We start from the raw sequence: 25218 nt of genomic DNA, 5'->3' as shown, positions 1-25218 counted from the left end.
AAAAAAGGCAGATATGCTATTATCTGTCCACAGTAGCAGATGGGATATAATAATTTTGCAAGCCATTTTAAGCTGATATGGTGCCCGTGGAAACTTAGACACCCAGACAAGAAACATGCTGACAAATACAACTGATGTATGTACAACTGCTGTATGTACATAATTATTAAGGAGGGTAACATTCTTCTGTATGCTCACAACCAGAGTTGTTGGTTTGTTTTTTTTGGTGGTGTGGGATTTTTTTGTGTGTGGGTTTTTTTTTTTTGGTCTTGTTTTGTGTTTTTGTTTGTTGGTTTGGTTTGTTTTTGTTTGTTTGTTTACTTCTGTGTTTGCTGCCACCAGTAATAAACTACCAAAGTGTGATATTTTTCCACCCTCAGATAATGTTTATGCAGAGTTAAAACATTAATTAGGGAAGGAGAATATTTCAAAATAAATTACTTTTTTTTTTTTTTTGTGATGGGGTGCTACAAAATAAGTATAATGTAAGTGTTTTCCTGCCTTATGTACATATATAAATGTACAATAATAAGAAGAATTAAATTTCTTCAAGCAGTAATTTGTCCTCTGGAAAAGGTGTCTTTATGTTAGAGAGGAAAGATCAAATACAGGTTGTGGTAGAAACAATTTTGAAATGTATTTTGATGTAATGTTATATTCATCTGAAGCCAGTTTGAAGGGACTGGGAAGCAAAGGCAAACAGCAATTTCACCTTCCTGTCTTTATTACTCTTTTGACTAAGTGTCATCTTCCGGACTACGCCTTCCCATTAAACAGTATCTTAAAACACTTAAGAAGCTGCAGGGAAGCAGCAGCTCCAGTGAATGCCAAGAGCAGCTGTGCTGGTGGAAGAGGCTTTAACCTGTCCTTCTGCCTTTCCTAGAATTCTACCAGAATTCACTGTCCTTTCAAATCTACTAGGAAGATGTTCTGCTCATCGCTTTCCAGGCATTTGCGACAAAATCACATGGTTTAACAAAGATCACAGTGCTAGCCTAGCACTCTTTGAAAAGTACAAAAAGTATGGTGAGAGTGATTCTGTGAATCTTCCCAGGAGGGTGTTGGAGGCAGTAACTCTTGCCTGGGAAGACTATGACCTCTTTGAGTGGCATAAAGGATCTGCAAAGATTTGGTCCACACTTCTGGAAATTGCAAAAAGTTGTTACTTAGAATCTGAAGGCTTTCTGCTTCTTAAGGTAGACTAGCTTTACAGCAATAATCAAGACCGTTCTGCATGTGTACCACAGCCCTTTGCATAATTTTAACAAGGGATTGCACTGGCAACAAATTTCTTTATAAATGTTCTTTTCTCAATTCAGTACATTTTAATTTCTATGGTAGCACGTGTGATAGCAAGTGTCTTGGTTTTGCCCTGCTGGACATCCAGTGAGTGATAGCTCTTGCTAATAAAATACCTGTTAAGAAGTTTAGTTTGCATACTTCTGGAGTTACAGAGACATCATTTAGGAAAACTAATTAGCATTTCTTTGTTTCAGCTAATTTGGTAGATTTTTGCATCCTAGCACATATTTAAATGGAAAATTTTGTCATTTTGTGAATTGATTTGTACAGGCAAAAGTTGCAACAGTTGGCTTGATTCTGTGAAAATGACTATTTTAATCAAAGCATTCAGTATTAGATGAAAATATTTAGATTATTGGTGCTATATATTTTTGTTTTCAGTGTAGAACATGTAACTGGGTCAGAACGCCCAAATCTGATTGAAAGGAAGTGCTTGTAGGATGTTACATAGGTCAACTTTGTTTTCATACTTTTATTTCTCAGTTTGTTTCCCACCCTCCATTCAGTGGTGTTAGATGAAATGATACATTTTGTGAAATAAATTTGCATAATATTGAAAAATAATGTTAAAGCAACCATGCCTTTTATTTGATCATCTGTTATAGTTATTTTTTGTTGTTCCAAACAGTGAGTTTTTTTTTTTTCTGGTGTGTAGTATTTAAATATAATTGCTAACATCTAGAGATAGCTAGGGTTTTTTTCATTGCTGGGTAGAGATTACTTGTTATGTGGGGGTTCCTTCCCGTAATCTTAAGATACATGTTCATCATGGTAATGTGTAGATGTCTTTGTGGAGTAAATAATGGTACCTCGTAAATTGAACTATAGCAAATAGAGTGGAAAAAAATTAGTCCTGTAAATTCAAAGCAAATATCGTATGAATTATGACAGATTTAAATATCAGCTGTTGTCCAGTTTTCTGTGCATCCATTCATGTCAGCAAAGAATAAAAAGTAACAAAATGGTGCTTCTGTTGGTTGATTTGTAAATGAAAGTGGTGACTCCTCTGGTGTCACTTTAATGTCACTTATGTGGTAGTATTAAATTGTTAGCTTTAATTTAAACACTGAAAGTTTAACTGTGCTAATTTGACAAAAAGCTTGAAAAACTCAATTGTAAAAGCTCAGAAACAAACTGTGTAAGAATAGTTCATACATTTTTCAGATTTTTAACTTCTAACAGCGATAGTAGCATGAGCTTTTTCTTGTCCAACTTAAATGATAAGTCTTGTTTCTGAAGGAACTGCACATAATTTCAGGAGTGTGTCTTTGTTCCCAACTTGGGGTCACATGTTCTAACTGGGAGTTGTAGCCACTAACTTGCAATGTGTCATTGTGGCACCTTGTGAACCCACCAAGAAGAGAACATAACTGTAGAAAGCCTAAATGATAACTTCTGATGCAGCCTTAGTTTTATTGATATTAAAATTACAAAACTAATTTCTGATCTGGAATTAAACAGAATACATGTTGAACCAAGTTGTCCTGAAGGCAGAATTTTTAATGGGGTTCTGTTTGTGTAACAATAAGAGGGCTGGCACAATCCCGTTAAAATAATTTAATGAGCCACCTTTCTTAAACAAGGCAGTGATTGATAAGATGTGATTGTTACACATGCATGCTTGTGATTTAACTTGGAACAGATGAGAACGTAACATTTAAAAATACTATGACCTATTAATTTTTAATAAAGATTGACTTAAAATTATTTTATTATTTTTCTCTTGACATCACAAATGAGGCTTGCTGGCTTTCTACAAGAATGCATTACAACTGGACCTGAAAACCACATTAAAAGTGTTATGTTTTGTTTGTTTGTTTTTTTTTGTACTGCTAAATAGCGAGTCATTATTTCTGTTTTAGAAATTAATCAGCTTGAATCTAAGTCGTGCAGTAGGTTAATCAAGAAGCTGCCTTTAATTTCCTTTTTGCTTAGCATCTGAACTGACACAAAGTAATAGAAGAAATACTGCCTCATAATGTTTTGTGTCCATCTTTATACACAGACATATGAATGCTTGTATTGTCTACTGTTCAGTGCTCCTCTACAGTAGAATTTGAAATCTGTTAAGTCCGGTGTTATGGATGAAAGTTGTCATTCCTGTTGGAAATTTGTGTCCTTAGAAGTTGTACATCGTCATTCTTCTTACTGAGTAAAAGTGTTTTATGTTTGTTTTTTTTTCAGACAGCCTTAATTGTGTTTGTTACTTCCATCTATTGAAAGATGAATAAATAGAAAAGTCAATTTCTCAAGGAGAAGTAGGTTCATTAATTTGTAAGACTATATGTTTTTCTAAGTGCATATTTATATTAGCTGCGTTTTTTTCAAAATATGGAGCTCATAAATCAAAGTCAAAAGGGTTCTCATGGCTGCCGGCCAACCTACAGTTCTGGGAAGAGGTGTTCCCGTTCATTAAGAATGTTACAGAGGAAATGAGGAAATGCTCTTGGAAATGCTCGCTCCTGTCAGGATTACCTTAGCCTTCCTGTGGTTTAACTTCTAAACTGCAGTTCACCCAGTCGGTAATTTCAACCATTCACAGACGAAACTGCCAGATGGCTTCGCAAACACTAGGTAGTGATGTTATAGGAATGGGGTCTTAGCCACGTGTTTTTTTAACTTCAGCAGCTCTTGCACATCTGGCCAAATATGATGACTTTGCATGCTGAATGAAGTGAGGGAGCATAGATCTTCACGAAGCTTACTGCTTTGGTGAAGAAGGAAGAGTTAAATATGATACTTATGGCAAGAATCTTACTTTGTTATTCAAACTGTTTGGTAGGGAGTGATATGAAAACCTGTAAATTTAACTTTGGTATCTTCAGAAATGGGAATTCCCGTTAGCAGTGGCAGTCAGAATAGGTTACACTCTGGCCTAGGTGGTCTCGTCTCTTCCCTCTCCCTCCCTTCCCTCTCCCTCCCTTCCCTCTCCCTCCCTTCCCTCTCCCACCCTTCCCTCTCCCTCCAATGGAAAGGAGCATGGTGTGTCTTGTTCCTGATTTCATCTGGATTTTCAGAAAATTCAAGTGCCTTTTTTCAATATTGTAGCACTCCTGATTGTGGGAAGTCCCTTATTGCGCATTATCCCAAAAGCAGCCTGAGCATTACAGAATCACAGAATGGCTGGGGATGGAAGGGACCTCTGCTGATTATCTAGTCCAACCCACCTGCTAAAGCAGGTTTACCCAGAGCAGATCACACAGGAATGTGTCCAGGTGGATCTTGAATGTCTCCAGAGAAGGAGAATCCACAACCTCTCTGGGCAGCCTGTTCCAGTGCTCTGGCACCCTCAAAGTAGAAAAGTTTTTCCTCATATACATATGGAACCTCTAATGCTTCAGTCTGTGCATTGTTGCAGCCAAACATCCCTGCGTAGCGTGGGTTGGTGCTGTTGTGGCAGGGAAAAGGCAGCAGTGCAGTGCTATGGGGTTGTTCCCTTTTCTGCTACCGGTGCTACTTTTGTGACTGATTTGTTTTTAGCTCAGTTTCTTAAGAAAAATGAGTTTGCGTGATAACCATTTTTTATCCCTCTGTGTTGGCTGATATCAGTCATCACCAAATCTCATAATTCTTTCGGGTATCGTGAATATTGACAGCTAGAGGTTCAAATGGATGCTCTCAGTGAAGGGGAATCTGCCATATGAATTTATATTAGATGTGTTATGATGTGCCTTACGGAGGGTGGTAGGAGCATGGTGCATGTAAGCTCTTCTGCATCCTGGCTGCCTGCCGCAGGGCCTGTTAAATGTACCTTGCACCTAGACTCGGATTCTGCGGAGGTGATGGCTGAAGCCTTAGGATAGGTGAGGATGGGCCAGGGCAGGATGGATGAAGTGAACCTTCTGAGCTGTGTGATGTTTGCCATTTTCCCACGTGAATTTTGGCCTTCAGAAGAAAACAATGAGACAAGTGCAGGCAGCACAAGGTAGAAATGCTTACACGCTCACTGTGGAAAAGCTTTGGTCAGAGTTCACGCTGTATTAGATCTAATGAAACTGAAAAACGTGGCATGAACTGCTTTTGGTTGGTACTTGGATGCTTTGTTAAGAAAAATAATAGAGTAGCCACAGTAAGTTTTTCTATTTCCATTTTTTAAGTTTGTTTTTGTGACCCTTTGCTGTGTTATTAGCCATGGCCTTTTTTGTTGATCTGAATTTGCAAAGCTCATATTACTTAATTTACTTCAGGCATTTACTTATTAAGGCTTAGCAAGCATAACAGGTCTTCTATGCAATGGAAAAAGAGAATAAATCCATAGAAGACAGAAAAGCTGTTGTTCTGAAATGTCATCAAATGCTGGCAAAAAGTTTGAAGCTAAACCTCATCTTTCATTAATAATTTGAAATGCAAAAGAAGAACATAGCAATTCTTTGGTTACCAAAAGCTGGGTTTAGGAGTGTACGGTGATATCATTAAATGCTTGCTGGAAAAATGGTTTGGAAGAACCAGGTTTTGAAGTTTAGAAGTTGTTCTTTCCAGCCTGATGGTGATCTGGTTAAGAAAAACATGATTTGGTGATGCCGACAAAATCACTGTCTGTAAACCATGTGCTTAAATTGTCTGTGAGTCTTAACACTTATTATGGGTGAGGACTTTGCAAATAATCATGCTGCTATAACTCTTATCTTTAGCAACTGGATTACAGGAATACAGTGTATCAGTGTGAATAGTCAAAGAAGCTTTTTTTAAAATGCACTTAAAACATTGGATGAGCTTAGATTTCAGGCTGAGGTTAAATATTGTTTCATCTATATTGGAGTTTCTGATCCACTTTAATAACAGAGCTCGCGGACATTTGAACAGAAGGGATAGGCTTGTGCACAGGCAGGACTATGCTAAGCTTAGGGAATAGTCATTAGAAAGATTCACAACAGCAATACTGAAGAAAATATAGCAAATGTGAGAGAGAGCACAGCAGAATGCCAAGGCAATAGGCATTTTAATTTACACTTTTCTTTATGTCAAATTCTGATTTTTTTCAGTGTCAGAGTGAAAATTAATTAGCAGATAATTTCTGATGTGGGAGAAGGGGCTGATCCTTTGTGATGCAGAAATCTCGGTCCCTGTGAATCCAGTGGCACAGCTGGGATTGTCAGTCCTTGTGCTTCAGGTGCTGTTTTAGTAATGAGCAAAAGCTCAGTGCAGGTGGGATCTGGGTTCTGCTCTGCAGCATCTTCGTCCCCTGGCTCTGTAGTCAAGCTTGTAGGCCTGATTTTTCAAGTGCTGATTCAAGTTCTAAAGCATACACTAACATTAACTCTCGGGTGAATAATGGTAGATATACTTCAATTTCTTCTAAAAAATTACTTTTTTATGTCTATGAAAATTTTGTTTTCCTAATCTAAGATATGGCTTTTAAATAACATTATATTGTGGACCTCCAAGAGTTTTGATTTGCTTGGAATATATCTAAAACTAGGTAAAATGCACTTGTGATAGTCCTGTTTACTTATCTGAAAAGAATACTGCTACATCACGGTTTTATTCTTGGATAAAAAGGATTTTTTTTCTTCCCAGGAAAAAAAAAGCACTTAGCACTACTCTAATTTTAACTGTTTGCAGGAGAGCATTCTTGTGGAACTCATTTGCCTGTTTTAGATGCTTTTTATATTAGGAGATGATGATGTGAAAAATGCCAACGTTCTCCTTGGATTTTCAGTTTAGAGTGGACTCATTCTCCCTGCCACAGTGTGTGGTCTTTTATATCTTAAAATCTTTTGTTTTCTCTCCATAGCTGCTGCAGAAAAAGACACAATCAAAAATACCTACTCCAAAGTAATGGATGCATATGGGCTTTTGGGTGTATTAAGATTAAACCTTGGTGAGTAAAATATGTTAAATCTTAGTTTTTCAAGAAAATTGTACAGCTCCTGTAAAACTGCATAGAACAGGATCTTTGCAACAGGAGTTGGGTTCTCTTTTTTATTTCTTTTTTTCTTTGTAGACTATCTTGCAAGTTTGGAGGGAGTGGACAAAAATAATTTCCGCTTTCACAATCCTTCTTATTTGCAGTGTAATTTTTCCTGTTTGCATTTCCTTTTCTTCTGTAGAACCTGAGAATAAGTTCTTGATGTTGATTCTTTTTGTACTTTTTTTCAGGCAAATTGAGGTTAGATTGTGTGCATTTAAGCATATAATTACATCAACATCACATTCCAGTAAGATTCATTGTTACCCGGGCCTTGTCTTGTTTTACAGGAGACACATTGTTACATTATCTGGTTCTAGTAACAGGATGCATGTCTGTGGGGAAGATTCAAGACTCTGAAGTGTTTCGAGTTACTTCCACTGAATTCGTATCATTACGAATCGAACCGACAGATGAGGATCGTATTTCAGAAGTGCGCAAAGTTTTGAACTCAGGAAACTTTTATTTTGCGTGGTCTGCAACTGGTGTCAGTTTAGATCTTAGTCTCAACGCTCACCGCAGCATGCAGGAGCACACCACTGACAATAGGTTTTTCTGGTGAGTTCATAATGTGTTTTATCGGACATAGAATAATGTCTGCCTGTATAAACTAAGCCATGGCAAGTTTTTATCCTTGTCTTTATCAGCTCTTAAATGTATGCCTTTGTCCCACAAATGTTGATGAGAGGGAACAGCATTATTTTAACTCTAAGGGCAAAAATATGGTACTCCATGGTTTCCATGGCCACTTGGAGTTTCTTAATCGGAAGACACAGATTTTCACTGCTTATGATATTGTACTTTGACCTGAACAGTTGTTGTGATGTTGTGTTTTGGCTTTGGTGTCAATTCTTCATCAAGCATGTCAGTTTTTTAAAATGAGTGTGGTAATGGAACTTTAAAGAAAACTTTAATCTTTTGAATATTCTAGATTCTAAGATGGTGTGGTGTTTATATATAATTTCCAAGTGGATTTCCAACATACGAAAGGGCATTACAAGTTTTACTGCACAGATAATTGTCATGTTGCTGATTTTGCTGAAACAGAGCATGTATGTTATGCTAGAGTGCACACAGCTTGGCTGCTGAACTCACTATCTTTTTACAGAACATATTTGAATAAAGTATAGGTTTTCACACAGAGAATTCTTGGTAAAAGGAATACTGCTGTTTCTGCCCATAAGCAGCTTAAATAATGCCAGTGATGCATACTGTCACGTAAGAAATTCTCCTCCCATGTTTTCAGCCTTTGTTAAAAAAGATGTATGTGTCCATGAGCCTTGGAAGGGTCCTAAAATCTTGGCAGTATGCTCTTAGAACAAGTAAAGAGCTACATCTTCCTCCCTCTTCTATCCAATATACAGCAGACCAGCTCTGGCATACGTGCCAGTGCTATTCTACTCTTTGCCACTATTTTGGTCAGATAGAGGAATATGATCAGATTGCTATATAAGACAAAAATATCTGTGTTAAGGTGGAAAATAAGCTGTGGTCTTCAGAAATACATCTGTCTTGATGTAGGTTAACAGGAGTTATAGGAACATAGCTGTTTGTCTCTCTCTGCATCTGGAAGAAGACCAGGCTCTCTGTTGATAAGTCAACATTTTGGGGTTTGAGGAATGATGATGCTTGTTGACCTGATCAAAATCAGCCTGGCTGCTGTTGACCCCGGTCATAAAACTTATGTTATCTGACCTTTTTTTCTCAGTAAAAATCAGTCCTTGCGGGAGGTAGATTGAATGTCCCAGATTCCAAGATCTAAAAATGTAAACACTAAAAGTCAGTAACAGAAAGTATTCTGCTTATGCACTTCAGTAAGCTTTCTTGGGCTTTTTCTGTTCAAAAGTTCCAGTCTCGTATTGCCCAGGGAAAGGATATTGTTTGCTTTTTCAATCACCTCTTGTAATGCATCTGTAAAATTTTCTGTAAAGTGAATGCATATTGATTCACAGAATTTGAATCTTCACTAATGATTGAACTGAGATGTTTGATAAGTTGCAGATTTTTTTAAATTGGATTTTTAAATGAATAGACGAACATTAAAATGAATAGCTTTGACCTTTATACCAAATATGTTATTTACAATTAATGTCGAGTTTTCTGGGCAGTGACAAAACCAACCATCTTACTAGAGTTTACTTGTCTTTGCTATGCAGAAAACGTTACTTCCTTTTTATACAAGTGAATGTTTCCAAAGAAAATCAAAAGCCAGGCCCCACTAGAGTGACTTAAAACAAAAAAACCTCACAAAACCCGAACTCTAGTCTTATTTAGTTACCGCCCTGTTGATTGGTACTGCGTAATGCACAAGTATATCCAAACTGTGGATCTTTCTTTCATTTGAGCAGTAGTTGGTATTAGAGAATGGTATATGCAGTATATAGTGTTCCAACACTCAACCTTGAAATTGATATTTACAGAAATTTGAAAATCAGCTTGCTACGAATGTATTCCTAGAAGCTTGTCTGGGCAAGTGATGCATTATGGTGATGTATAATAGAAATAATCAGTGTATTTTGACAAGAATTTTTTTCTAGCTTTATTTTATGGTGGTGTGAAATTGAATGGTGCTTTCCTCATCACAACAAATAACCCTGAAACTGGAATTCTGGTTTGCTTTTCCCAGAGTCTGTAATGTGTGGCCTCTCAAAGCAAGGCTGAGTAGAGAAACATAAACAAACTTGGAGTGTTGTTTTTTTGCTTGGATGAAGAGCAGAGGCTATAAGGAGTTTTTTTTAAGGTGTTAAAATACATGGCTTCACCCCATATTCTCATTGTGCAAATGTTTAAGCTGTTCTCTTTTAAACTTTGTTGTTTTGAGTATGTTTAAATAAGAGTTATACCATAAAACTGTAACATGCCTGTTTTCCTTTGCTTATTTGTAGTAGTGGGCATAAAATGTAAGAAGTCAGTAGCTGACTTAACAATTTGAGCTGTATTTTATTTCCTTCCAGTTAATTTATTATTTTCTTTTCCTAATAGGAACCAGTCACTGCATTTACATCTGAAGCACTATGGCGTGAACTGTGATGACTGGCTGTTACGTCTCATGTGTGGAGGAGTGGAGATAAGGACAATTTATGCGGCTCACAAGCAGGCAAAGGCTTGTCTCATTTCACGACTAAGCTGTGAGCGGGCTGGCACCAGATTTAATGTTCGGGGAACAAACGATGACGGTCATGTTGCTAATTTTGTTGAAACAGAGCAGGTATGTTACGCTACACTGCACATTGCTTGGCTGATGAACTCAAGATAAGCGTGTGTGCGGTTAGATTTTTGCCCTAAATCAGCAGACCATGAGGCAAGTCTGTAACCAACAGATATTGAAATAATTCCTTTGCTGCTAAATAAGGAATCTAAGTAGGTTACATAATTTGATGATCTTGGTTTTTTGTGTAGCTTAGGGTAAGGGCATGCGTGAGTTTCAATAGCTTAAGAACCTGTTATCCGTCAGCTGAACTGGTGTAGGTGACTGTACTTCTTTTTAGCCTCCTGAGCTGTAGATGAGCATGTAGTACTTTTGCCCTGAACTGATTGTAAAGGAAAAGGCCTTAGAAACAAGCAAAAGAGATTTTTGGCAAATACCTGTTACCTTGTGGTTCAGGAAAGATAAAAGCATTCCTATGGTTACTTAACATGGCTCTACTGAAAGGTAATTTTTAAAGCCACTGTAATTTCACTGCATTTGATTGTGTATCCTTGCCCTTTTTATACAGAAATGTAAGAAGCTAGTAAATCTTTCTTTGTTGGCTTTTCTTTGCTCGCTTCTTACAATAACCTAGTTACCAAGATGTTGTTCCTGCAACTGTATTCATGTGAGCTGGTGTCTTTAGTTGACTCACTGACTCTTTGCAAAGCCTAGCCGACTTCAATAGGATTTTATCCAGGAAGGGCTCTGCTTGTACACATCTGACTTCAGGAGTTTAGTCAGAACACTGTTGTTACAGTTTTTCTGTCCAAGTTTCCTGGCAGGTTAATGTCACTCAGTGACTGTGGCATATCATTCCACTTAAAGTTTCCTTTCCTTTATACTTACTAGACCATTGTATTCTGGATTCTGATGCACAAAATCTATGCAGGTGTTCTGAGTAGGCTGCATTGTTGTTATCTGTGCATTGGTTTACATTGCAACCTACAGGAAGGACTTATCAAGTTTTTTAAAACAAGTTACTCTTAGCACAGATGTTGTTCAGGCCTAAATAATAAATGCTTACTGTGTTTTCTTAGATATTCTGAATCATGATTCTACAAGGAAGCATGAGAGTGCCAGAACTTCTCATATGAATTGTTCAGAGGTGATAGAGAAAAAAGTCTGGGGAACACAATATTTTAGCTTGTAGTGTGGAATATGTAATATGTAAATATATTTTATTTACGTTTAACTAAGGTTAAGAAACTTAAAACCTTACACCCTGCTTTTATTCTTAACAGGTGATATATTTAGATGACTCTGTGTCATCTTTTATACAGATTCGAGGATCTGTTCCTTTATTTTGGGAACAGCCAGGCCTGCAGGTAAGCAGGAGATAGATTTAATTATACAGATAATTTAGGCTCTTCTGCACCATTACCTGTCAGGATGAGGTTATCCTTTGGGAGCAAGTTGGTGCTATTGTTAATTCATCAAGCCTGCCACTTTTGAGTATCTGAATGCTGTTTTGCACAAGATTTAATGTTCATTGCTTTTAGATGTTTTCTCTTTGAAGTTCTGAATTTTTATCCTTTACTTTAAATAGCTATTTTTAAATAGTAATCTAAGGGAACTCAAAAAGACTGTTTTATTCTGAATTGTTCTTGAGGATAAGTCTTTTCAAGAAGTCAATATGGATCAAGAATTGCTATAATATAATTGCATCCTAGTTTATTTGAAACAGGAATTGTATCAGCGACTACTACTGTGATACAATTTTTACAGGCAAGACTAACAAATGTTAATGCCTCACAGTGACTCTAGGTTCCTTAAACTAGACATATAAGCATTTTGCAATAGAACTGTTGAAACATTTACATGCCTTTTTACTGAAGAAGTATTAGATGATATGACTAAGTAGATTTAGTGATAAAGTTTTCTTTTAGGAAAAAGAAAAGGACATTAAGAAAAGCCTGTAAAAAGAATGCACACCGTAGCATGCAGAATACATTTTGGAGATTTGATTTAGAAAGTGAAATGAATTTTTAGGCCATATTTAGGATCAAAAGAGGTCTTTGAAAAGTGATTAATCGAATGTGTAAAGACCAATGACTTACTCTAATCTTCATGTCATAGGTGGGATCTCATCGTGTCAGAATGTCAAGGGGTTTTGAGGCGAATGCACCAGCATTTGACAGGTGAAAGACTGTCTTAAAATTTTGTTTATGCACTACAAACCTCTGATAAATGATGCATCAGAGGGATGGGATATGTTATTCCAAAGGGGAGGTTTTCACATGTTATACAAATGTGTGATTCAGAAAGCAGCTAACTGCCTGGGCAGCTTTTTCAAACTTCTACAGTATTGCTCGGACCTTTGAAAGCTTTGTTGAAAAGTTAGAAGAAATTTTAAAATAGTTAAATACTTGGTTAAATTTAAAACAAAAATTATGGCATGTTTAAATTAAATAGCCTATATTTGTCAGCTGCTGTATATAAGTAAAATTTATGTTTTGGTTTTATTCCTGCCATGGCACTTCAGCTTCACAGCCTTATGGTTTTAGCTACACCTATGTTGTTAAATTGGTGCTATTATCCTAATTAAATAGCAGACAAGGGTTGTATGCTGTTATTGAGTTACATTGATTTGTTTGGACACAACGTAATAAAAGACTTGCAGCAGTTCTTAGAGTACCTGCTACATTTCTGCAGAGTCTCAGTCAGTGCTGCAGGTGTTTGTGTTAATTTTTTGCACGCCAGAAGATGAGTGTGGAGTTTTTCTTTTGTTGACAGGCATTTTCAAACTCTTAAAAATCTATATGGCAAGCAAATTATTGTAAATTTACTTGGAGCAAAAGAAGGGGAGCACATGCTCAGCAAAGCTTTTCAGGTGAGCATGACAATTCTCTTACGGTACGTGTCCTTGCAATTTGCCTGTTTGTGATGAATCTTGTATATAGGCTTCAACAACTGAAGCAGGTCTGCTATGCTCTGGAGCAACTACCATTTGCAGTTAAAATTGTATTTTATCATAAAAGCACTGCTTAAGATACATAAGGTGAAGTGAATTTTTAAAAGCTCTATATGCAATTAGTGTTTCATTATGCTCAGATTGGTTTGCTTTACTGAAAAATTACAACAGCAACATAGACAATGTTGAGGGATTTTCAGTTCTTTTCGTATTTCTTCCTTATTAGTGGCTTAATTATAAAATAAAACTTTTTTGCACTATAAAATTAGTGAATAAATGATACATTGTCATATTTAATACTGTAATGTTTCTTTTTAATAATATTTTCCTTGGATTTCCTGATATATTCCTCAATATTTAAAAAAAATCATAAACTAATTGATCAATTTAAACATAAAAGCTGCTTAATGGTTAAATAGAAATGCTTGTTCAGAAGGTGTTAACTATGGGTGGCTATTTTCATGAATTCCCACTGGTTAGGTTAAAAATAACTGTCGCATTGTAGTCCAGAAATACTGACAAATTGAGAAGTTCTGTCTGAAGCCAGAGAACATGTCAAGAGCCATCTGTTGTTTCCCTTTTTCCTTTGTATGATAATGGTTGAATATCTTGGGCCATTCCCCAGCATCTTTTTGTATCCAGCTGTCCTGGGAGGAGACATTAGTGCTCCCAGGTCCGTATCAATGCCCAATGCAGATCACAGCTTTGCTAACAAAGACTGGGTGAGCTCTTCAAGATTTTTCAAGGACTAGTAGGGAAAGTTTTGCTCAAGCCGTGCTCCACAGCAACCTAAACCATTTGTCTGGTGTTTTCAGTAGTAGTTTATGGAGTATTGCTGGCAGATATGTCTAAAATGGTGACTGTTAGTGAAAAGAGTTTCCACTGAAACAGCTTTTTGCAAATTGAAGCATTTGTAACAGTAGGAGAGGCTTTAGACTGTCTTAGTGACCCCTAGTATAATAAGAGAAAAACTGACTTTGATTGTGACAAGAAAAAGAAAAAAACAGGTGAAATGTTAGTCAGCTCTGAGTGATTTGTTGAACAACAATGGTAAAAATGATTTCATGTTACCTAAGAGAATGCATGTAATAAACAAGATGGCTAATTAAACAGCTTTAAAAATGTTTGTAGCCTGTTATTTAGCTTGTACTACTATGTGTTCAGATATCGGTATATTTATACTTTTTTTTTCCTCTTTTTACAATGTCAGAGCCATTTGAAAGCATCTGAACATTCAGCTGATATCAAAATGGTGAACTTTGACTATCATCAGATGGTTAAAGGTGGAAAGGCAGAAAAACTACACAGTGTGCTTAAACCTCAAGTCCAGAAATTCTTAGAATGTGGATTTTTTTATTTTGATGGAAAGGAAGTTAAAAGGTTTGTGTGTATAATTTCTGTAAATTTCTTCAAATTAAACAATGGTTCTGGGTTGCTTTTCACCCACTAGCAAGAAGATAAAAGCAAAAATGTTACTTGTGTTATTGTTTTTTTATTGTGTCCAAGATGATACTCAACAACTGAAATAGAAGTCACTTATTTTACTCTATTAAAACTTTGTTTCATTCTGAATATGCTCTAAAAATCTTAATGCAAAATATCTCTGAGACATTGATGGGGCAGGAATTATTTTCAGGTCTGTGAGCTCACAATTTATGTGAAAATGGGCAAGTGACGTTTTTCTTGGGAATACCCACATGGGATTAAAGAATGAATATTTTTTCCATCTTCGTGTATAATGTTGTTTGTATTTTCCTCAGCGATGGAGCATACCATTTTCTGTTTGTTCTAAATGCTGATATTCAGTTCTGCCTTTTTCTAAATTTGTTTGCACCTGGATCCCCCATTCGAGAGATTCAGTTCTCCACAAACTATGAATGGGACGCATGTTTTCTGCCCTGCTCTGCACTTCCCAATTCTGCTGTACTTGTGCTTCTGCCCATTTCCCCACGCCTCTTCCCAGAGCAAAGGCTGTGGTGATTAATCTCAGCAGGCCAAGGGAAGCAGGGCTAGAAGGAGGCAACATTCCTGCTCTTCTCCCTTCCACACCCTTCCTCCTTTTAATTAATACCAGAGCAAACTGCTGAGTGCGATTCCCCACGAGAACGAGAATTGTTGAGTGAGGAGTCCATGCCACGTGCAGTGGGGTTTCATCTTCTGCTGCGGTGGGAGAGGAGAGGGTGGTTTCAGTGCTGCTCTGTGCTCTAGCCTGGCTGTGGGATTAAATCGTCCAAGGGCAAGTTTTAGTAGGTTTGAATAACATTAGATTTAGTGTGAGTGAGCTTAGGTCCCATCTTCACCTCAAAACGTCACCGACCATTCTCCAAAGAGCTTTAAAAGTGGTGTGACACTTTGTGTTGGGAGAACGCCATTTGGTCTCGATGGTCATTCAAATATCATCACCTATCAAAAATACTGTAAATAGAATGAAAGCAAAATAGGCTGTGGCTTGTGATAGCTTGAAGAATTGTGTTAACAAAAGACACAGTGCTGATTTTTACAAGTTCATGGACAATGTAAGTTTTGGGGTTTTTTTTCTAACACAGATAACAAGTTGCTTTACATTTCAAATCAAACACAGAGATAGTAACGAAAAACAATCTTGGAGAAAGTTCTTCAGAACTTTCTGCAGCTTATGGTTACATCTCCGATTAAATGTTATGAAGCCTTACTAATGACTAAGTGTGTATCACTGGGAGAGCCATCAGAGCTTTGTAATCATAGCCAGGCAAGAAGAACATGGATGTTGCCTGATAGGATCCTTTTGAGAGCTTTATAGCACGAGTTAATGGGCATCTCCAAAGAAGGGGGAGCAGTTCAGAGTGCCTGATGCCCTCAAGCATCTGTCATGCTAAGGGAGATAAGCTTATTTTTCATTTTTATTTGGAGAAGAAAGAGAAAGTAGTGAGGGGTTGGAATTTGCCTTAGTTTTATCACAAAAATTTGTTGCTTTTACTTTAGTTAAACAAAATAAGTGTCTTTTTTTTTTTTTCATTTTTGTTTCAATTAAGAGTTATTATTTCTGTCTGATGTTCTTGGGAAGTGTGTTAGTTGGATTGTTTGAAAAGAAAACTTAATCTTGTGTAACACTTGAACTGAGCAAGCAAGGAGAATGGAGAAAAACTGAATAAGAAAGATTCATGTTATTTGCAGAAAAGAAATTATTTTTGTATAGTGAATACTGCTGTTATTGGAGATAACCCTCTGTTGCTGACGCATTTATAAACATACTTACAATGACAGTAGAATTGCACTGACAATACCCTGATTTACTGTTCTGGTTCAGATCTTCATGTCCCTGTCTTTGTTGGTGATATGTGTGTTAAATGAGTTATTTCAGTTGTTTTTTTCTCTCTGTCTCTCGTTGTCCTTGGCACAGATCTCAAAGCGGCACTGTCAGAACAAACTGCTTGGACTGTCTGGATAGAACAAACAGCGTGCAGGCTTTCTTTGGCTTAGAGGTAGGAAAAACAGTGTCCAGATACACAACTGCTCTTGATGCTTCTGTAGCAATTAGGCTGTAAAAGTACCATTACCTTCCCCATGAAAGATGAATTGCAATGTTTTGTAGATGGCAGTTTGATTTATAGTGTGATACTTTTCTCGTTCTGGGGCAACCAGATCTTAGTTGTTACAGAATCAGTAGTTGTGTAGTAGTTGTAATTAAACAGTAGTTATGCAGCATTATGAAAAATGTTAATTCTTTTTTAGATATCAGTTTCTTATGTCTCTTAAGGCTCAGGCTTGCATTTCCAGAAGAGGAAGTGTTTTTTTAGTCCTTCACAAAAACACTTGTATTCACAGTAACTCTATTAAATGAAGTTCTTCAGCATATACAATTACCGTTCTTAGCATCTACCAGGGCTGTGTCTTCGTATTTTCACAGTGCTGTGCTGTGAATTCTTCATGGGATGATATCATGCTTGAAGCTTCGGCCACGCTCAAATTGAGCAGCTGGAAATTAACTGTGGGATTTAGTTCTCCTGCAGGGTTGTGCTTCAGCATATTGGCTTGCTGTTGAAACAAAGGTTCTGGCCTGTGGGCTTATAAAATAGAGCTTGAACACATGAACCTGACAGGAATTGATGGAGTAAAATAGTACTGATCGGGCTAGAAGAGTAGCTCTGAAAAGCTTTTGATGGCTCCATTCATCTTAATAAACTAAGTTTGACTCCTGCTAATTTCTGTCCAGCCTTCAGAATTTTGCTTTTATGCCATTTTATGTTCATCATTTTAGACTCCTTCTTGCTGTTGGACACCTCAAGGTTTTAAAGATTTTTTGAAAGCTATTGAAAATAGCTTTTTAATTTAGTTTTAATTTTTGTTATTTATTTTCAGTATCACGTTGGTAGCCACAAACACTAGAAACTTGCTTGACTTTTAAAAAATAATCATGATTCCATAAACCAGGATTTCAAAAATGGTACAGTGACCCATTCTACATCCAGGAGCATAATGCTACATTTAAGTAATGTATTTAAATGTAAAACCATACACTTATATGTGTTATATGTATACAATCGAAATGCATTTAATGTAGACCCTGCACTGTGGAAAATTAATTCAGGTATATTGATTGGAAGGGTAAAGATTGCTGCGTGTTATGCATGAAAAGAGTGAATGACAGAAGCCATTGCTGTTTCACTGATCACAGAGCTCGGTTGCTGCTGCATTTTTATAATAGACTTCAGTGTGTTTGGTATTACACTTTTATTGGGAAGAACATGAATTGCTCTAATTCACAATTATGTAAGTAGAAAGATGAAAAATAGCTTACCTTGTGACTAGTGATTTTTTTAAATGAAAATACTTACAAATCAACTGCATAATTATTTTCCTAGTTTACTACCTATTTTTAGAAGAAAATGAAACGCTGTTGCTAAAGTTACATGTATGATGCAGCTTTTCAAACATGACATGGTGTCAGTTTGTTCAGAATGATACATATAAACCGAAGATTTTTTTTGGGGGGTGCATATATACTGAATAAATATGTTATACCTTTAATAAATAGATTTAGAGACTTTTCTTTTGCAAATGTTGTCCTCAACTGTTGCAGATGCTAACAAAACAACTGGAGGTACTGGGATTAGCTGAGAAGCCTCAGTTGGTTACTCGCTTTCAGGAAGTTTTCCGATCCATGTGGTCTGTGAACGGTGATTCTGTCAGTAAAATTTATGCTGGAACTGGAGCCCTTGAAGGAAAAGCTAAGGTAAAGTACCTTTTATTAAAAACATTAACAGTGTTCAGTGTGGGGTTTAAAACATTTTCTTATTAATATAACAACTATGTGCTTTTGTTGTAATCCTAAAAAAACACAAACAAAAAAATTAACATTAAAAGGTTGCTTATGTTGATAACCAGATCTTGTTTCAGTACATCCTTTCTCAGCCATACCTGTGCTTTCCAGACAATACCATTCTGTAGGAAATAATGAGGCTCAAAACTTTTATTTCTTTAGATCATAGCCAAGAAAAATGTATATTCAAATCAACTTTAGTTTCTTTGAATATTCTCATTTTCCTGTCTGCCACTCTGCCTCCTATGGTTTCAGTTTCATTCAGTATATCTCCTTTCCTTTAAACTGTGTTTCACTGAATGTTGTTGTTTATGCTTCTAGTGTTTATTAACAGTGTTAAAAATTAACAGCTTGCAGCTGATTGTTTTTCATTTGCATGTTCCTCCAGCTATCTCTTTTTAGTCTTGCAACTACTGAAAAAAACCCAAATTATGTTTCTGTCTTGCTTTCTAATGCACTACATGGTGGTGTAATGCTCTGTTTCTCTTCAACTTGTTTTGTCTTTATTGATGCCTGAGTTGTTCATGTTTCCTAATGCTATCTTTTATTTTTCTTCTAACAATGTTGCTTTTTTTTGTTTGTTTCCATTATCCTCTCTCTTATCAGGTGATACCTGTCAAGACAAATAAATGTTGAACCATAGCAATTTTTGCCCTTTGTTCCTTCAGGAATTTCTTTTCATACCATTCTTTTATCGAAGAATGCGCTGCTCCATATTGCATGTTATATACTATATATTCATAGTCAGCCGTTTTGTTTTTCCATCAGTCATTCATTCATACCATATCAGGGTCCTTCTATGCACATGGCATCACAGTAAGCTACATAAAAAGAAAATAAATAAAATAGACTTGTTGTTTATTCTGCCCTTAATTGGTGCATACAAGACTTTTTCGTTTGGGAATTGCTTGCATTTTAGTATAAAGTGGAATTTGTTTAAAGACATTTAGTTTTATTTTCTTACAAAAATGTCACCCTGACCATCAGGAAAACTGCAGTAAGTATTTTAAGGGATGTCTCCCTTTCTCCTGACTTTCTCATTCAACTTTACTTGATTCTTTTCCTGAATTAATAGTTTTTGCCATTCATGTGGCTACTTAAATTTTTTACTTTAAAAAATGGGTTTATTGTATCTACACTTTGATGTTTAATATTTAAAACACAGAGTACATTTACTCTACTGTCTGTGTAAGAACACAGGATACCTGCCCTGGTACAACCATTAATGAGTACTGCATCTCATAAATCAAACACAGCATCCCTCAGAAGTCCATCTACTTGAAGAGGATCTTTAATACTTGCAAAGCCATGCAATACTTGCCATTGTTTCAATGAAACCTGACCAGGTCACTACTCAATATTTTCTTGAGTGCTCTAATAATATATTTTAAAATGTAGTTTTAAAGTTGTTAGTTGTATTCTCATTTCTAAAATGAAAAGTTCAGTGGTTGAAATTCTTCCATTTCTTGCCTGTCAGTTTGCTTCTTCAAAGTCCAAGAGTACTTAGAAGTAAAAATATGGAAATTTAGGATAGGATAAAAAATATTTTAACCTTAAAGGTGTTAATATACATTTCTATACTGAAAACGAGTCCTTTTTAAAGTATTACGATACTCATTATATCTAACTCCTTACCTACTCTTTTTTTTTGCTTTCTCTGGTCTCCTTTCAATTATTTGCCTGATATGTGAATGGTGAGTGTATTTTTTGGATCATGTCATAAGTCATACGTTGTCTGATGGAAAGGGAGTAGCATCCTATTAAAAACCTGTTGCAATAGTATGCTTATCAACACCTCATCCACGTTGTCTTCTGAAAATCATGGTGCCAGTTTACTACTACTTATCCTTGACAAAACACTAGTTTCTTTCTTGTTGTCTAGTACAATTCGTAGAACTAAATTATGGGTTAGTTTTGTAGTTTTCTTAAGCTTTTGTCTTTATTTCTCATGCATTTGGGAGACCTTCAAGAACAATGCAAGCAGTGAACTTGGGATATTTTTAATAATAATTTAATACCATGCAGCATCCCTGATGGATTACGATCTGTATTTCATATACATGCAATGGCATGTGTTTACATAGAATCACAGAATCATTTCAGTTGGAAGAGACCCTCAGGATCATCAAGTCCAACCATAACCTAATCTAACTCAGCACTAAACCATGTCCCTAAGAACCTCCTCTAAATGCCTTTTAAACACCTCCTGGCATGGTGACTCCACCACTTCCCTGGGCAGCCTGTTCCAGTGCCTGACAACCCTTTCCGTGAAGGATTTTTTCTTAATAGCCAATCTGAACCTCCCCTGGTGTAACTTGAGGCCGTTTACAGACACCCCACAGGCAAAATACACTTACTTGCATAAGACACAATAAACCATGTAATCAAGAAAATGTCTTTGTGCCTGTCATTGTCAGTGCTGTGTACACAAATTAACACTGCTGGTTTTTGAATCAAGTTTGAGACCGTATGGCGTGTTGATTACATTATCCCCTAGGTGTCTGACCCCCAGGGAATATCTGTAGTAGCAGAACATCTCTTGGAGATTCTCGTTTAGTTCAGGTGGTTGGACACTGTTCTTTTGGAGCACGGTTCAGTCATGCCACTTGTGTGCAGTGTGTGCAACAACAGTGTCTTCGTATGTATGTAGCTATAGATTAGTGTATGTGTTCCTTCTGGGATACTGCATGAGACTTGCATGTTATTTTAAAAAGTTAGAGGGTTAAGTTGAAGCTATCTCTTTTTTTAACATGGATATTTCAGAATGTGAATTCTGAACTAATGTGCTTATATGTGCATATACATACATATTCGTGTATCATGACATTTGGACTCAAGTGCTTGCTCATCTCTCACTATTTGGGGAAAAGCCCAAAATCCTATATCGTGGTCTAAGCATGGCATCATATCAATTCAATTTTTGAAGACCAAAGGTTTAGGGAAGAAGAAAATATACCCCTCCCTGTAGTGTTCTGTTTAATTTAAATAATTTAAACTGGAATAATCTGGTTGTTAGATATGCCTTGAAGGTACTACTGTGTTGTTTAGCATTTGCGGGGGCAGAAGCACACATACTACAGTAGTCTCAGAAGACTTTATTTAACACTTAAAGAAGGACATTTACTTGATTTTAAAATCATAGTTTACAAATATGTTACTGAATATTGACAATGTTATTGTGAGCCGTGTCCAACATAAAATATTTTATACGTGTTCCTCCCTAACAGGCTGGAAAGCTGAAGGATGGTGCTCGTTCTGTGACCAGAACGATTCAAAATAACTTTTTTGATAGCTCCAAGCAGGAGGCCATTGATGTTTTGTTATTGGGAAATACCCTAAATAGTGATTTAGCAGATAAAGCACGGGCTCTCTTAACCACCAGCAGTTTACGCGGTATGTGTCTTTCAGGATTTTAATCTGTCTGATAACTATTTGGTTTAAGAAAGCTGTATGGAGTCTGTTTTCAAAGCAATATTGGAAAGTATAAATGCTGTTTTATGTTCTGTTGGCTTATTAAAAGATGAAAGTTACTTCTGCTTTACTAATATTACTAAACTAACATGCTGCAGTAGTTTCTTTACTGTTTTTATTTTGTTGGTGTCTGGTGGTATAATAGTAAATATTTGTGGAGCATATTTATCAGAACTTTACTGAAGATCAATGTTAGATATGTTCCATTCAGTTCTTCAAATCCATTTGTAACAAATGTTAATCATGACAATTACATGCTCAATTTGGGAAAAAAAAAATCCTGATTTATTAAGCTAGTAGGGGTTTTTATTGTTTGCTAACTGTCTCCTTAATTTGATCGGTCATATGATTGAAGAAATTCTCGCCATGGTGTTAAACTAGATAGGAAGCATTTTTGCTCTTATCAAGCTTAAAAATGCTGGTATTTATCTTCATTTTGGATTCTAAGGTTCTGAGGAACAAAAGGGGTTTTGCTAATAGAAGAAAATGTAAGATAACAGGAGCTATCATAAAATTCCTGATGAATGATTTTCCATCACAAAAATGTTTTTTGTGAGAAGTCGTCTTTCCCACAAAAGCTTGTCAGGCTGTGGCTGAAATTCTACATCACAATCAGAGAGATTTCACCAAGAAACTCTGCTTAAGCAGGGTAGCCACATGGGACTTGGCTGATTTGGTTGCAGGAAGGTGGGTCACCTAAGCAGAGGAGGGAACTCAACCGCAGCATCCTGCATCCCCAAACAGAGCTGTGGCCTACATGGTCCCCAGGACTACAGCCATGTCCCATCCTTCCACAGGTCTGATGGGCAGGGAATATTGAGTGGGCCAGATGTAGGACTTTGTTTAGAGTACTTTCCTGGGATATAAAAACTAGAGAAGCTAATTTTGGGGCAAAGAAAGAACTTAAATTTGAGTCTTCTTTCCAAGATCCGACGTAAGGATGTCCTAAATGGTGGGTTATAGCTGTTTTTAGGGATTAAGAAAATTCTTAGTTTTTCCTGTTCTTTTCTTCCCCACCTTTCTCATGGACACTTCTCAACCTAGAATGAGGAAAGTATGTCAAAGCTTCAGTGCAAATCTTGTGTCACACAAGAAAAAAAATTATTGCCCAGTTGTAGTCATCTTATGGGTGTTTATAGATTTCCTGTGTGGAACCTGAAAGACTGTTTTCCTCTCATGTCTTTACCAAGAGGTTTCATGTTATTGTAACTTTTCCTGCATCTGAAACCTGCTAAATCAGCCTCAACTCAAAATTAGTTGCAAGTCATTTTTGTTTCTTCTCACTTTCTCTATGAATGCCAGCTATCCTTTCAATATTTGTAGCTCCTGTCAGCTGAGGAACATTAATCCCTATTCACTGAACATACTATCTTGGCATTGTCTGCTAGGCAGTGAATTAACTAGAGAGATACTTCATCATATATAAATCCATTATTAATAAAGCAAGAAGAGTGAATTTTTTAATACTGTGGCGGAACTTGTTAGATTTTGCAGCATAAAAGTTGTACTTTAACTGATGCAAATACTCATGTAATAAACTGTAAATTACAGCATGTTCTCTCACATGTTACTGGAAAAAATTTAAAAGCAATTACTTATTTGACTAATTTTTTTCTTGTTTCCTTCTTACTGCATCCGTAGTTTCAGAGCAATCATTACAATCAGGTATAGTATAGTAAATTAAGCTGTAAATATCTGAGCAGCTATTGTTCTTCTCTGGCTTTTTTCTTGTGCCTGTTTGCATAATAGTTGGTTGTGGGCTCACATTTTCCTAGTAGTGTTTGGATCTGGCATTCCTGTGCCCCAAAATCCCTGAATCCTAGAAAAGCTCTTTAATACAAGAAATGTGAAAATATAAAGGGTGAAAAATGTTGCAGTTGTGCTTGGGTGTGAGTTATGAAAAGAGGCAATCAATTCTGTGGGGTTCATTTTTGCAAAAACTTTATTCTAGCTGTAGGGGAATGTGCTTTTTTATCTGGTTTGGGAGCTTCTGTAGTTTTGTTTTATCTAAATGTTTTGTTTTAGAATAAGAGGTAAAATTCTTCAGTACAATTTGTAACTTCATCTTTTTTGCTGTTAGAAGGCTCTACCTGCTTGTGTTCTTGCATGAAACAGACTGATTTTGTAGTATCTCCCAGCAAAGATTAATATTGTACGGGAATGAATTGAAATAATGTGCTCACACTTGCGTTTTGTGGAGCAAAAGTACCGTCAAAACACTGAGATACGGTTACCTCTGCATGTGATACAAAATGAAAGTATTAGAGCATCTCTTTAGGTGAAACTCTTGGTGAAGAGGAGGCCTGAAGAGGGAACTTTATAGTTAACCCCATAACTTCTGCTTTGAGACATTGCAGTACTATCTTGACCCCTTTTTTTCCCCTTGGAAAATCACTTCTTTGCTATTAGTGTTTTACCGTATCTACTTAACTTACTGAGTACTTAAACAATGAAAGCTGAGTCACAGGTAATAGACACCTGAAATTAACTGATTCACTGGCATTTTGTCCTTGCTAAAAACCCTTTATTGGAATAAACAGTCACATTGTCACTTATGGTGTTACCATCTATACTGTATCAGCTGAACTTATAACTTACAAAGAGTCATACATGTCAACTATTTTTTAACTTTTGGATGTAACATTTCACTGTGGGTTTTAACTGGATCCAAATTGCATATGTTGAAACATATCTACAGTAATCTAGATGTTGTAGTAAAATAGTTCAATCAAGTTGCACACTATATCCCACCAAGAATTTAAAATTAGTATTCCCTTCATAGAACTGATTTCCAAATGTCTGCCTACATAGTATGAACAAAAGTTACAGTATTTTTGCTGCAAATTAACCGAAAATGTAATTGTGGAGTGAGTTTTAACATTGTGGAGTGAGACACAGTTTTGTTGAAAAGCTAAATAGCCTGAAATATGTAAGAAAATTACGTATGTGGGAGGCTCAGGAGCTCTGAAAAACAATTGGCTCACTCACTATCTTGGAAAACTGATGAAAAATTAGTCTTTTTAAAAAATGTATTTATTCTAATTTAGAAAAGAGTAATTCTATAATTTAGAAAGTTTACTAGTTTAAGGGTATGAATTTCATGTTTGTAATAAGTGTGCTGGCCGTTCACTTCTAAC

At 36.3% G+C, this 25218-nt stretch overlaps 1 protein-coding gene across 16 annotated transcripts in view; it reads left to right on the top strand.

Moving 5' to 3' along the window:
- Window positions 1-25218, top strand: part of SYNJ1 (synaptojanin 1) — a 64634-nt gene that overhangs the window by 5539 nt on the left and 33877 nt on the right. For 9 of the 16 annotated variants that reach the window (XM_065066487.1, XM_065066465.1, XM_065066448.1 and 6 more), the window contains exons 3-13: window positions 7037-7123; window positions 7501-7768; window positions 10193-10418; window positions 11642-11725; window positions 12477-12538; window positions 13134-13230; window positions 14522-14691; window positions 16691-16772; window positions 18371-18523; window positions 21838-22003; window positions 23723-23746. In XM_065066487.1, coding sequence (XP_064922559.1) covers window positions 7037-7123; window positions 7501-7768; window positions 10193-10418; window positions 11642-11725; window positions 12477-12538; window positions 13134-13230; window positions 14522-14691; window positions 16691-16772; window positions 18371-18523; window positions 21838-22003; window positions 23723-23746 — 1419 coding nt within the window. The remainder of the gene's footprint in view (window positions 1-7036; window positions 7124-7500; window positions 7769-10192; window positions 10419-11641; window positions 11726-12476; window positions 12539-13133; window positions 13231-14521; window positions 14692-16690; window positions 16773-18370; window positions 18524-21837; window positions 22004-23722; window positions 23747-25218) is intronic. The other 7 variants (XM_065066492.1, XM_065066510.1, XM_065066520.1 and 4 more) reach the window with 2 other exon arrangements.

Source organism: Columba livia, chromosome 1, assembly GCF_036013475.1.
Source record: "Columba livia isolate bColLiv1 breed racing homer chromosome 1, bColLiv1.pat.W.v2, whole genome shotgun sequence".
Taxonomy (NCBI): domain Eukaryota; kingdom Metazoa; phylum Chordata; class Aves; order Columbiformes; family Columbidae; genus Columba; species Columba livia.
The sequence above is the reverse complement of the archived record's forward strand: the minus strand, read 5'-3'. Positions and strand labels throughout refer to the sequence as shown.